The sequence below is a fragment of the Nothoprocta perdicaria genome, unplaced genomic scaffold (assembly GCF_003342845.1).
Source record: "Nothoprocta perdicaria isolate Ctin4 unplaced genomic scaffold, notPer1 scaffold_337, whole genome shotgun sequence".
Taxonomy (NCBI): domain Eukaryota; kingdom Metazoa; phylum Chordata; class Aves; order Tinamiformes; family Tinamidae; genus Nothoprocta; species Nothoprocta perdicaria.
Genome location: NW_020455574.1, coordinates 111204 through 123590, shown reverse-complemented (window position 1 = coordinate 123590; position 12387 = coordinate 111204). Strand labels below are relative to the sequence as shown.

General features: G+C 38.8%; 1 protein-coding gene across 2 annotated transcripts in view; it reads left to right on the top strand.

Moving 5' to 3' along the window:
- PPP1R9A (protein phosphatase 1 regulatory subunit 9A) overlaps positions 1 to 12387 on the top strand; it is a 128880-nt gene that overhangs the window by 103925 nt on the left and 12568 nt on the right. Inside the window, exons 11-12 of one of the 2 annotated variants that reach the window (XM_026043716.1) lie at positions 8167 to 8324; positions 8886 to 9186. In XM_026043716.1, the coding sequence (XP_025899501.1) occupies positions 8167 to 8324; positions 8886 to 9186 (459 nt within the window). The remainder of the gene's footprint in view (positions 1 to 8166; positions 8325 to 8885; positions 9187 to 12387) is intronic. The other variant, XM_026043717.1, reaches the window with a different exon arrangement.

Sequence of the window (12387 nt, the reverse complement as noted above, 5' to 3'; positions counted from 1 at the left end):
AAACAGCCCTACAATGTATATCCTTTGTAAAGTGGAAGTGATTAATATCTGCTAATAAAACAAAGATTAATATATCAATACTGATTTCTTAAAGTTTAAATGAATTTCAGTGGGGTACTATGAACATCTAGGTCCAATTTGATGGTTCTGTTATGTTAATGAAGTGGGAGGAAACTGTTTTCTCCTGTATTCCTACATCTGTCCTTAATTATCCAACYACAAAAGATCAAATAAGAACAGAATTATCTGAATGAGAAAAATGAAGTATTTGAGAAAGAATGAGAATTTGTATATATCTGCATTGGACCTATCAAAGTACCTATGTAGAAGACTGTGTGTGTGTGTGTGTGCGAGCACATGTGCATGTTTGTACATCAGTGTACGAGTCTGTGTTTGTGCATATTATTAGCAGTAAACAGCACGAGTGAACTACATGCATAAAGTGCACCTGAATTATAAAATTGGATGGACATAATTGAATAGAGTTAACCATGATGATGATGCGCARTTGATTTTCAGACCTTGGAGATATTCTTTTTCCTCTAAATTATTGCTTTCCTGGTTTTGTTTTGTATTTTTGGAGAACATAGTGAAATGTAAATACATTTTATTCATGCCATATGCTTGAATGTGATATTGCTCTTTTCCATATTTCTCTAGTGATTTTTTTGWTGATTCACAGTGGGTGTGTGTTGAATACAGATATTCATTGTTGGTGATTGCATCATTGCAATGGAAATAATAATTGCTAAGATAATATTGGTGGTTCTAGTTTTTTTTTCCCATCTCAATTKTTAGCCTATCAGTTAAATTGCTATGTTCTGTGCTTTACTTCACRTTTATCAAGTCTTTTTTCTTGTTGTAGTTCTGTAGCTTTCTTAAAATTTCATAGGAACTACTTCTAAAATTCAGCAAGSTTAAAAAATAAGTTTCTTAATAGTGTTTATCTATATATTTACAAAAGGAAAGGAACTCATATGCAAAAGGTGTGGAAAGAAAAATAGTGTAAAATAAAGGAGGTGTAGATTGTCATAGGTGAAACTGCAGTTTGTGAGATTTGGATGAATTCTGGTAGCAGGGTAAGTGTAACCTTTACCTGGTTTGCATAGTAAGGGTCATTGCCATTATCCAGGCTGTGCCACTGAAAATATACTAACAACTTTCATACYTGTAGTTAGAGTTCTAAAATACGTAATTGCAGTTGGTTCTTCACAGATGAAGTATATGAAATATATGCAGAATCAAAGCTGATTTTAGGCCCACAACCTTGGATAAAAATTGTTTGTGGCAGGAGCAGTCCTTATTGTATATTTAGTGACATTCTGTAAAGTCATATATTGAGCTTATGACAAAGGAACACCAGACTGTTCCTATACAGATTTTTATTTTACATAAACTATAATATTATTTATTTCTCTAATGTAAAATTATGCAGTACATTACCAGATAAATTGATTTCTAGCAGGCAGAGATGTTTTATTAACATTGATGTTTTAACAGTTATTTCATATATGGACGCAAACTGAATATTGCTCTACAAACAAATCAATATGAATTACRTTTTTAGCATAATATGTACATAGAAAAGAGCTTCTTGCACTGAAGCTGTAGCTGTGAGATGTGYGGACCTCGTGGAATTAGTTTTCACAGATCTCCACAGAGCTTTCCTTCTAGCAAATGTTTATTTACTGAAAGCCTGGCAGTTTTGAAAAGCGCTCTTTGACAAGGAAGTCTACATTTCTACCCTAGATACTCAATAAGTGATACAAAAGTATTTACAATTTAGCAACACTTTATAGAATTGATTACAGTAGTTTGCAAGGTGTGTACTGGTTATTGGCCTAACAAAAATGATGTTTGCAATTACTGTTTAATAGTGTTATCTCATATCAGAAAATAGAGAGCTAAAATCCATTCTAAGACACCCCTACCTAAGTGAAAGGTGAATTCCATTCGCTTCTGGAATTCATTGAAATATTGTCTTGAAATAAGACTACACCATTTCTTTCAGATTTTACTTTTTTTGTATTATWATATAAGGGGATTTCTAAATATAAAAATTCAAGAACTTTCCTTGTAAAATATTAAACTCAATGTGTGATTAGTTTCAAATTATAATTTTTGATTGATATTAAAAGAATTTCCTTTCTTCACTGGGAAAATCTTCCTTTGGAAAAACACTGCCCAGTGTCCAGGACTTCYAAAGAGTAATATAGTACCTGCAAATTTAAATGTTCAAGCTTAAGGACCTAAACACAGATATTTGATAGAGAAAGTGAATAGTTTTTCTCCATAATCATCAATAATATTTTGAAAGCAGGAAAAACATGATTAAGTCTAGGATTCCAGTTTGAATTTGAATTCTCAATGAGAGAAAAATAAAAGCCTCTTTTTAAAATACTCTCTGAACATGTAGTGTACTTTACCTCTATTCTTTCCTCAGACTTGGTGAAAGAAAGAGCTTATTTCTCTATCGCCATTCCTGTGTAATGCTTCTAAGAAAAGGACCTGACATTGTCTAGTAATACAGGTAGTTACTAATCAGCCTGTGCTGTTCTCAGAAGGACCTGGGAAGGGCAGAGAAGTCCCCCCRGTGTCTTTGGATGGTGAACAGATCTCCATGGTGGGCCGTGTGCAGTCCATATCTTCTGCCCACCTTTTGATTTTTTATTCTATTATTATGTTCTATTTGATTTTATTGAGTGTAACAGACTTTTTGTTGAGCCTCAGTATTAGGTTTGTGGGATGGGCCTGCTTATAGAATCCACATCCTATATATTTTACTCCATAGTTTGCAGGTATGTTCCTTCACAGAGAAACAGATATGCAAAAATACATATTTTATGTATTAATACATATCAATACAATACAATAATCTTAATTAAAATGATACTAAACATGGTTCTTGCCTCACTGTGATTTGAGGTGTTTATTATAGTCCTGTGTGGCAGTAGTAATGTATGTGGCGTGACACACCARCACAGCTCTACCTGCTGTGTAGGTGGCCTGGCCATGTTTAACGTCGTGTTTCACCATGTGGCTCCTCAGTCCTCTTGCAGCATAACCTGGTATTGACAGGCTGCCAGAGACAGTAGTGGAAGCTGCAGAGAGAAAATCAAAACCATTAAGGCCCATCAAATTCTCCTTGTTTTGTCTTGGAATACTCGAAGCCCATGACTTGTGTGCTTGTTACAAGTTTTGATTTATTCTTAGGTGCCATAAAAATAGAACAAGCACGTTGTAGCTTCCTGCTTTCTTGGTCATGAGCCACAGCAGTTTGTCTGACATGAAGAACTAAGCATCTTTATAGAGGAGCTGGGAGTATTCAGTGACTTGAAATGCACACAGTTGAGAGCTGGCACTGACTTAGATGCTATTTCTTACTTCTGTGCAGGGGCCCGAGAAAGCCATTTTGATGCTTATGCCCTCTGAGTGTCTTGGGATACCCTGACATGCATCAGTTCACAGAAGGAGTTTTGAAATCCATTAGTGTCTAATGGAAAAACAGTGGGAGAAGAGGCAAGCTGTTTCCTGCTCTGCAGAGTTACTAAAATAATTCAGAGAGAAGCCCTCGAGAGTGAAGTGTTTCCAGGCCTGCTCAAAGAAAGTCTAATTAAATTGTCTGTGTGACAAAATTTAACCTGTTAGAAGTTTTATGTAAGCAATTTATGAGGCTCCCCAGTAGGTTGGGAAATGCCTAGAGAGATGCTCTTGTGTTAGCATCAGAGAGGAGCAAAGGAGGAAGTAGGGACCTGAGCGTGGCACCAGGGACCACGGGCAGAGGTCTCACCGGCAAGATGTTGTAATATCACTTATAACATCTCTGCAAGCACAGCAAGCAGATCCGGCAGTGCAAACAAGGGTCTACTGAGTGTCCAAAGGAGTAGCCAAGTTCATAGTGACGGGGCAGCTCTGGGGTTGAGCTGGGAAACCAGTCTGCAGSTCGGGTTCAGGGTGAGGATCAGCTTTGTGATTGATACCAGTATCAGCCACAATCAGCCAACTCCCTGTGGCGAGGCAGCTCCGAGGTTGAGCTGGGAGATCAGACCAAGGGAGAGAAACCAGTTTAAATGCTGCTTTGAAGAGAAAGCAGGGGAGGCTCCTCCTGGTGCTTATTCAGCTTTTTGGCAGCCTGCTGGCCCAGGATGAGGGACCCGCATTGCATCAGAGAGCTGCTGTTGGGCCCCGACCACCCAACCCCTGTGGGGAGGAAGGGGCAAGCACCTGGCCCTGGAAGTTTGCTGGCGTCAACAGGACTGGAGCAAGCACTCAGGCCCAGGAGCACTTGGAGCACCACGTCCTGAGTTTGCATTCGAGCTGTGAAAAGAAGGGTTATATGGAACTGAAAAAATGAATGTAAGCAGTAGAAGGCATGACAATGTGCACTTGTCTTACTGAATGCTGACAGAGGGAGCATATTTACAAGTCTCATAGTGCTAGTGGTGTCCAGTGCTAGTGGATACATAAGTGTATCTATGTATATGGATTTTAACTCTTAAACAGAGAAGGGAAGCAAAACGTTACTGGAAGTTTTGCAGTATTTTAAGAAGGKAACATCCATCTGCAAGAAGAAAAATGAGTTTGAAGCCATGTCTTACCCTTCAGTTGTTTCATGGCTTACTAACTCAGTCTGTGGCCGAGATTTCAAGAGCTTGAGCTGATCTGACAGCTCACTAATGCTGCAGTGGGAATACCCTGCACCATCCATCCCTATATATAGCTACATATTTCTGTCTCTCTACTGTTCTAGCACTTACTCCTGTGAACTCATCTGATTCACAGAAACGGCAGAAGATAGACCTRGGAAGGAGGAAAGTTGGAGCGTCAAACTAGAATTGAGAAAAGCTGCAATCTAAGCCCTAGGAGGGAGGACAGAGCCAGGGATTGTAGCAGCAGAAGGAAGAGCAGGATCTTTGGCAGTTGGAATAAATCACTGAGTTATTTCTGCCCTTGGTGGAATAACATTCAGTAAGACTAGATGCTGTAGAAAGCAATGGGAAAAAAATTCACTGTCCCTAAGTTGATAGGAAATTTTCCTTTGTCTTCAGTAAAACTAAGATGTCTCCCTTTATCTTTTTTTGTTTGTTCTTGTTAAGGAAAAATATCTGTAACAAAATCAGCTTCTAATTTCTGATCAGGAGCAGTAGAATCAGCGCACATCCTGGTTCATTCAGTACAGATGAAGTTCTGTAAAACTTTTTAAAATCTCTCTGAAAGGTAACCAGAATTTCCCACTTGCCTTATTAAAAGAGAGGTAAGATGATGATTATCAGGAGATGAACGTTCTGGTGGTGGTCAGGCTACAGCATGCCTGGCTAGAATATAACTTGAAGTTTTCATAGGATTATGAAAGCCAATATAGCAAATGAAAACATCTATTGAAAAGCTATGAATAATTTATTTTGGTTCAGATTATGAGGCTGCTATTCAGATCTCATTGAGGCTTTACCGAGGATTAAAGTATCTAAGTATCTCTCAGTAAGTATGTGAAATGACTCAAGGTGTGTCCCTTATGATGTACATGAGATTTCTACATTTTATTTTATTTATATCTTATATATTATTCTTTAATAAAAAAATTCTCTATGCATAATTTTGGAGTTTCTTTCTAGAACTTCATGTGTATCTAAATCTAATTTCATACAAAACCACTGCTTTTTGTGTCTTTTTATTAGAAGAGCGCATTTAATTAGTATATTAAGAATGCAATACTTAGACAAGTAAATTAGTCTAATGAGTTCTGATCAATTCCTTTAGTTTTTACTTTTAAGGAYTGCAAAAAAATAAAATAAAGTTGAATCCATTCTTTGGTGGAAGGCAAGCTGAGAAAACTGCAGTTAAGTTAGCTTCTTTTGTAGAGGAAACTCATATATGCCTAGTATACTTGACCCACAAGATGTTCTTGAGTTAGAACAGCTTTGAAAGTAGGCAGATAAGGCTGATTCATTGTTCTGGTTTTATATGATATATTTCCCCGATTTTCATGCATTTCACACAATGGTGTTTGGGCAGTAGATGAAAGGGGAAAGATCTAAAACTGCCTTTCCTTCAGAAGATAGTAGAAAGGTTTTCTTGATTTTTCTAGCAAAGAAGTGTATGTACAAAGACAACAGAGATGAGGTACGAGTGGGAAGGTACAGGGCTCTTTTTTCATAGTGTGTGGATATTATGCATTCTTGCATTTTTTTTCAGTTCAATGTTTTGAATTGACTGTAGTAGAGTACATAATTTCTTGCACAACCCCCCCCTCCCAGCTTCCACAAGCACACGAATTTACAAAGGCTTAAAAAATYGGAGAATAGAGTAAATCTCCCAGCTTTCAGAGAGTTCCTCCGATGATTGTTTCGTTATTTCTTGGAGGGATAATTATTGTTGCTGCCAATTTTTCTGAGGGCCTTTGAGCTACCCGAACAGGATAAGGACGGCTCTGGCACCCGTGTCCTGCTCCACAGTTGTTCTAGCTGATGAGATGGCCCCTGGAGCCCCCCGCTGTCTCGTGTGGATACAGCACTTGGCCTTGCCATTACCTCCCTTGAGCTGCTGTGGTTCAGGGGCCACTTTGTGCACCTCCTGAGTGGGGTAATTTCACTTCGTTTTCACTGTCATGATAAACTTAATGTAACTGCGCTAACTGTTGCAGTGAAGTTTTGTTTCAGGTCTCAAGTTCTGCTTCAGAGCTGTTATGTTACTTTGCTCAACGTGTTCCGAGAACATGTTGGAGAGTTGAAACCAGACAGCTGTGACTGGTGATGACAGTTGCAGTAATGGTGGCTTCCTCTAGGTTCTTGATAAGATGCTTTACAGAGGGTCTTGTGATGTGATGTGCGTGCAAATGAGACAAGGTTAGTGTTAGGTCAATCTTAATGCTCTGTACTTGGGACCATGCTTGCTGGTGGAGAATGGTGCAGATAGACATGCTTTACTAAAAAACTAATATCTAAAAAAAAAAAAAAAAAAAGGAGTAATTTGAAGGTACTCTAAAAAAAAGCAAGGGTGTACAAGAGGAGGAGATAGCGGTTCTGAGGACAGTACAGTAAGGAAAGAAAGAACAAATACGAAAAAAAAAGCTTTTACTCTGTGGCAAACAATTGGAGCACCTAATTTGTATTGTTAGATATAACTTGGGACACCACATGCCCTCCATATCCAGAGGAGGAATGGGATTCCTTTCCACTTTCCCCTCCTGAGAGGGATAATGGAATAGAGTCATCAAGCTGTTCCACCCTAGGCCTGAAGGAAGGAGTTCAACACTGGCTTCCTAATCCTGTGACAGGCGGCTGACAAGTCAATCCAATTGCAAATGGTTATCTGATTATTTAGACACTCACTGTATGGCTCTGTGTGCTACTGGCTGAAGACATTGACTTGATTACAGGTTATATGTATTGTACAAGGTTATCTGGGGGGGAAAAGTATACTAGGTACAACAGAGAAACAATCTTTAAGCTTTTAAGYGATTTTGGATGTGATAAAATGTAGAGCAGCCAGAGGATTGCTGTAGATATTCCTTTGTAATTTGAACATAAACCTGAAAATGTGGTGAAACTAGAGGGGGAATGCTCTGTGGGGCGGCTCTGGGGGAAAACCAGCAGTCCAGGTGATCCCCATCAGGTGACACAGAGGTTTGTGACAAGTGAATTGGCTCACTGAGTTTAAATTGGTAGCTTCGCCCAGATGTTATGTGATGTATTTTAAAGAGCATTGAGATAAGGTTTACTTTACTTTATGTTCTTTGTGTGTTCCTTATTCTATATGCTGTAGTGGAGGATAATTCTTTATAGGTTGTGCACTAACAAGGAGGTTGGAGGGAGTCAGAGAGCATTCAGTTTTCAAATTAGTCCGCTGTATTTAACAACAGGAGATACTATTTTTGTGTTAGTGTGCATGATCCTTCATCTTAAAATGTTTGTCTTTTGCGAGATTTTTAAATATTTGGAGCTGATCATTGTTTTTTCATTATGCATTTCCTGGATCTGTACAGAATAACTTGCTAATTGTTTATGTAAATCACTTTTTTGCATGTGCACTTTAAATAGTTCTGAAGATACAGGTACAAATAAAACAAGAAAATGTGCATATACCCCAGTTACAGGCAGTATCATAGGAACGTAGCTTARGTCCAAAAGATTCTTGTATTAAATAGCTTTGAATTGTCTTTTCCTACAGATTTCAATGAAGCGGTGCCAGAAACAGAGAGGCTGGACTCTAAAGCTCTGAAAACTCGAGCCCAACTTTCAGTGAAGAACAAGCGTCAGAGGCCTACGAGGACAAGGCTCTATGACAGTATCAGCTCGACTGACGGAGAGGACAGCCTGGAGCGAAAGGTGAGAAGGGCGCTCTCCTCTCTCTCACTCCTCCTCTGGAGTGTGACGTTACCTGTAAGTCGTTTCATTCTCTGTCTTTGTCCTTTCAGTGTAGCACAGGCAGTGTTTACTCGTCTGTGGCCAGCGTGCTGTGAATGCCCTTGAGTGACATGCAAGTCCACTCTGCTCTGAGTCAGCTCAGCCTRTCTGTATTGTTTGGTTTGGTTATTGCTTTCTTTTTTTACAGGAATTGTGGCCTTTGAGATTTAAGTGCTTTATGATGCAGAATGGGTCATCTTATATGTGCAGGAGATGAAAGGAACTTGAAGCCTGCATTTGACTATTTGCTAAAACAATCAATACAACATTTACTCATTGTTTTGTCTGATTCTGACTTTGGTCTGAAAACAAATACCAATAAGCAAAAAAACTGTGTGGTATTAAAAGGTAATAATGTGAATTGCTAGAGTGTTTCTTAAAGTAGTAAGGATAATGAAGAAAAAGATTGCATATTCAATGTAAACCTTGCTGTGACCGGTTATTAAATGGCATAACCTGCTTTATAATCTCTTATACCAACAGCCGTCAGACAGTTACAGTAGTCCCATGCACATTTCCAAATCAGCTCTGCCCCCATGTGTGAGAGCATCCTCACCAGCATCAGATTCTGGTGCTTCCTCCCTCTCCCCAGTGGCTAGCAGTGCAGCATTCGCGTTTGACAACCTAACAGAGAAACCAGAAGAAGGACAACAGCACCAAGGAGGTGCCTTTTCCCATCTTGCTTGGGGGCACTCTCCTCTTCCCTCACCTTCAAAATCTGCGCCCAGCTCTGAAGCATCTTCTTTCCATCACCCAGCTGGCAGGAGTGTTTTACAAGATGAAGGTATTACTGTGTTTTGGTGCATCATTTTGCTCACATACATTTGCTTTGTGTATTTATGTTGTGTATTAGGACTTAACAGCTAAAAGGACATCTTCCTTGCTTCATAGCATACCTTACTATGACCTTGCAGTCAAAACTTCAGAAGTCAGTTATAGTTGTCCTTTGTGTGATGGTATGAGAAAGGACAGGAGGAAGTTTTAGAAAATTTTACAAAATTATTTTCTCCGTTTTAAAATACAAAGTATTTTTAAATGACTTCTTTTTAATTAATAATTAAAAATCTTCAGCATCTGCCACTTGACACTGCTAGATTTGTTTTTTTGGAGGGTGGGGAAAGGATCTTAAGGCAAGAATGACAGATTTTCTGTAGTTTTGGATTACTAAGAGGCATCATAGTCTAGATTAAAGAAAAGATCAGTGACTGAGGACTTGTCATTTGTACATAACATTTTCCAAGTCACTTGTTAGAAAACTTGTTTGTATTGCTATTTATTTAGCCCAGGTTCTTTAAATGTAAACTGGGTAGTTGGTTTGGTGTATTAACACTACGATATGGTACAGACTTCTGAACAGTCCTTTTCTGACATTTTGAGAATGCAAATTTGGCATTTTACATGGTTTTACCATTCCTTGATATGCACCTGACATTCTCTAACTGTGACACAGGCTAAAATACCACTAATGAAAAATGTTCACAAGTGAGGACTTAGCAATAAGGATGGAATGGTTCTTAATTAGCTAGAAAGAACAACTTGTTTAGGATTTTTGTTTGTTTGTGTGACTGAAAAAGCTTGCAGTTCATTTGCAACCTGCTATTTCTTCCTGTCTTCCTACAGGGTTCCATTCTTACCAAATCAGATTAAGTTTTGTGGGATTTGGAATACATTAATTTATATGCTARCATTTTTACACGGATTCTGAAATTGCTGGTCTATTGGTGTAGCTGCTAATGAATCAACTTCAAATTGGAGGACATAACTYTCCAGGCTCTTACTTCAGTATGTGATGAATGTTCATTAGTGAAGTTCTGAATCTGGCATTTTCATCCAGCCTAGGAAAAATGCCTTGATGAGGATTGTTCCTGGAGCGTACAGAATAGGGGAGTGTGTTGTATCCATTGTGCTGCTCTTTCTTCTCCAATCTGTAGCTAAATGAACTGTGTCGTGCTTTCCCACCATGACCATTATGTAAACAACCAGTGCTTTAGAGTGTATCCAGGTTCTAATGAGTACATGAAAATTAAAGTACAGCAATTTAGTTTCAAATGGAAAATTTACAATTTAATAAGCTCTACAGAACAGAAATATCCTCAAGCAGTTGCTTTGCAACCAGTGTTACAGTGGCATTGTTTTAATTGATTATTAATTTGGCTATCAAACTTGCTGTTCAGGAAAGAGAGAGGGCCAATGACTAAAAGTATTTATTTTATTTTGTGTGTTCAGAAAGCTTTTTGTAGAGCAAGAAAGAGAATATGTTTGTGGATGAATCTTTGTGAGCTGGTTAGCTCCAATTAGCCAAAGTGACAGTGGAAGGAGTGGGAAGAGCATGAGATCGATTCCTTCCATTGTGAAATAGTAGGGAATTTTGCTTGTTTGCCTTTTAAGCACTACTTTTTAATCCTTTTAAATGGTCTTTTTTATCATTTTTTTGAGTTTTGACAGTTTTGCACAACAGCATCATTTGATAAGGCAGCTGGATTGACCACTGATGTGAAGCAGACTTGTTGTGACTTTGGGGGAAAGAAAAGAGTTAGATCTGGTCTCCTTCATCAGGTGCAGACCACTTAGACCAGCTTTTTGTGGCTCCCTCTGGTGGATTAAATGGCCACTGTGTGATTTAATCTGAGGAACCAGCTCTCGGTTCCCTCTCCAGAGACCTCCAGGGAGACAGGGAAGATGCACTCATGAAGGATGTACAGATGCCTCTCGTGTCCCAGTGGTATCTGCAGCCCTATTTTGTGTCCACCATGGGCTGAGCAGAGTGGTTCTCTGCATATGCTGGTCCCTGTAGGTCAAACTGGATGCACTTCTAGGGCCGCCTTTGGGACCTCCTCCATCCACCATCTCCCTTAGCTGTTAGCCAGGATGACTGTGTTTCCCAGAAAATGAGCACTGTTGGCCCAGGGCTGAAGAGAAGCTTGCTATAGCCAGTGTATGTCCCTGCTGGGACTAATTCTCCATGTCATTTCCTCAAGTGCAGCAGCAAAACCTAAATCTGCTAAATGATTTTATTATTTTTCCACTACAAAACCTGTATCTTTTATAGTTAAATTTACTTTGCTTGATATGTTTCTCATACCCACCCTGTAAGCCCCCAAACCCTGCTTGCCTGTGAATAACTAACATGCAAATAAACATCACAGTCTTTTATTCTGGAAGCTGACAAGTTTGGCAGCAGCTGAATGGGAAGGATAAATGTAAGAGAGGAACCATGAGCAGATCTTTGAGGAGTAACAAGAGGCGTGTATGGGGTGTGGAAGTGATGCAGAGTSTGCAATGCCTAAAACCCTCCTCAGCCTCTGCTTGGAATGGATTTCTTCTCAAGAGATTTTCACTTGTTTTTGTCGATCTTTGTTTTATTTTTTTTTGCTCTTGGAACTTTTGTTGCTTTTGACATTAAGTTATATGTCACCCCTTTTTGATTTTTTTGGGGTTCTTTGTGTTGGCAGAAAGAGTTTGGTTTTTAGAGTATGAAAGTTGTGAAAGACTTCCTGCCTTTTCTATAATGATTTGAGTATGTTTTATGTTCTTTTTATTTTTTTTTTTACATGAATGAGAAGTTGGCTACATATTATCCACAGAGGAACTTTTATTTACATGGCAGACTGTCCTATAATAGTGCTGGGGTTATCACAGAATTAAGGAATGGTGGAAATTGGAAGRGACCTCTGGAGATYRTCTAGTTCAGCCCCTCTGCTCAAGCAGGATCATAATCCTTTGGGTTAATTCTGAGGGTTTCATTCACCTCAGCTAGAGTAAGAGAAACCCAGCAGAGTTTTCAGTTAAAAGTCACATTGTAAAAGTCACCAAACTATAAGTGACATAAAAGACTGMCCTTCATTTGCTTCTTGTAATTGGAGGCACTCTTTATATTTAAGAATCACAGAAACTGCATTGTAATTTTTCAACTTCAGTATGTTTTCTTCTAGCTTCTATTAAATGTTTCACTGGATGTTTTACATCCTCAGATACATTGTTTTAA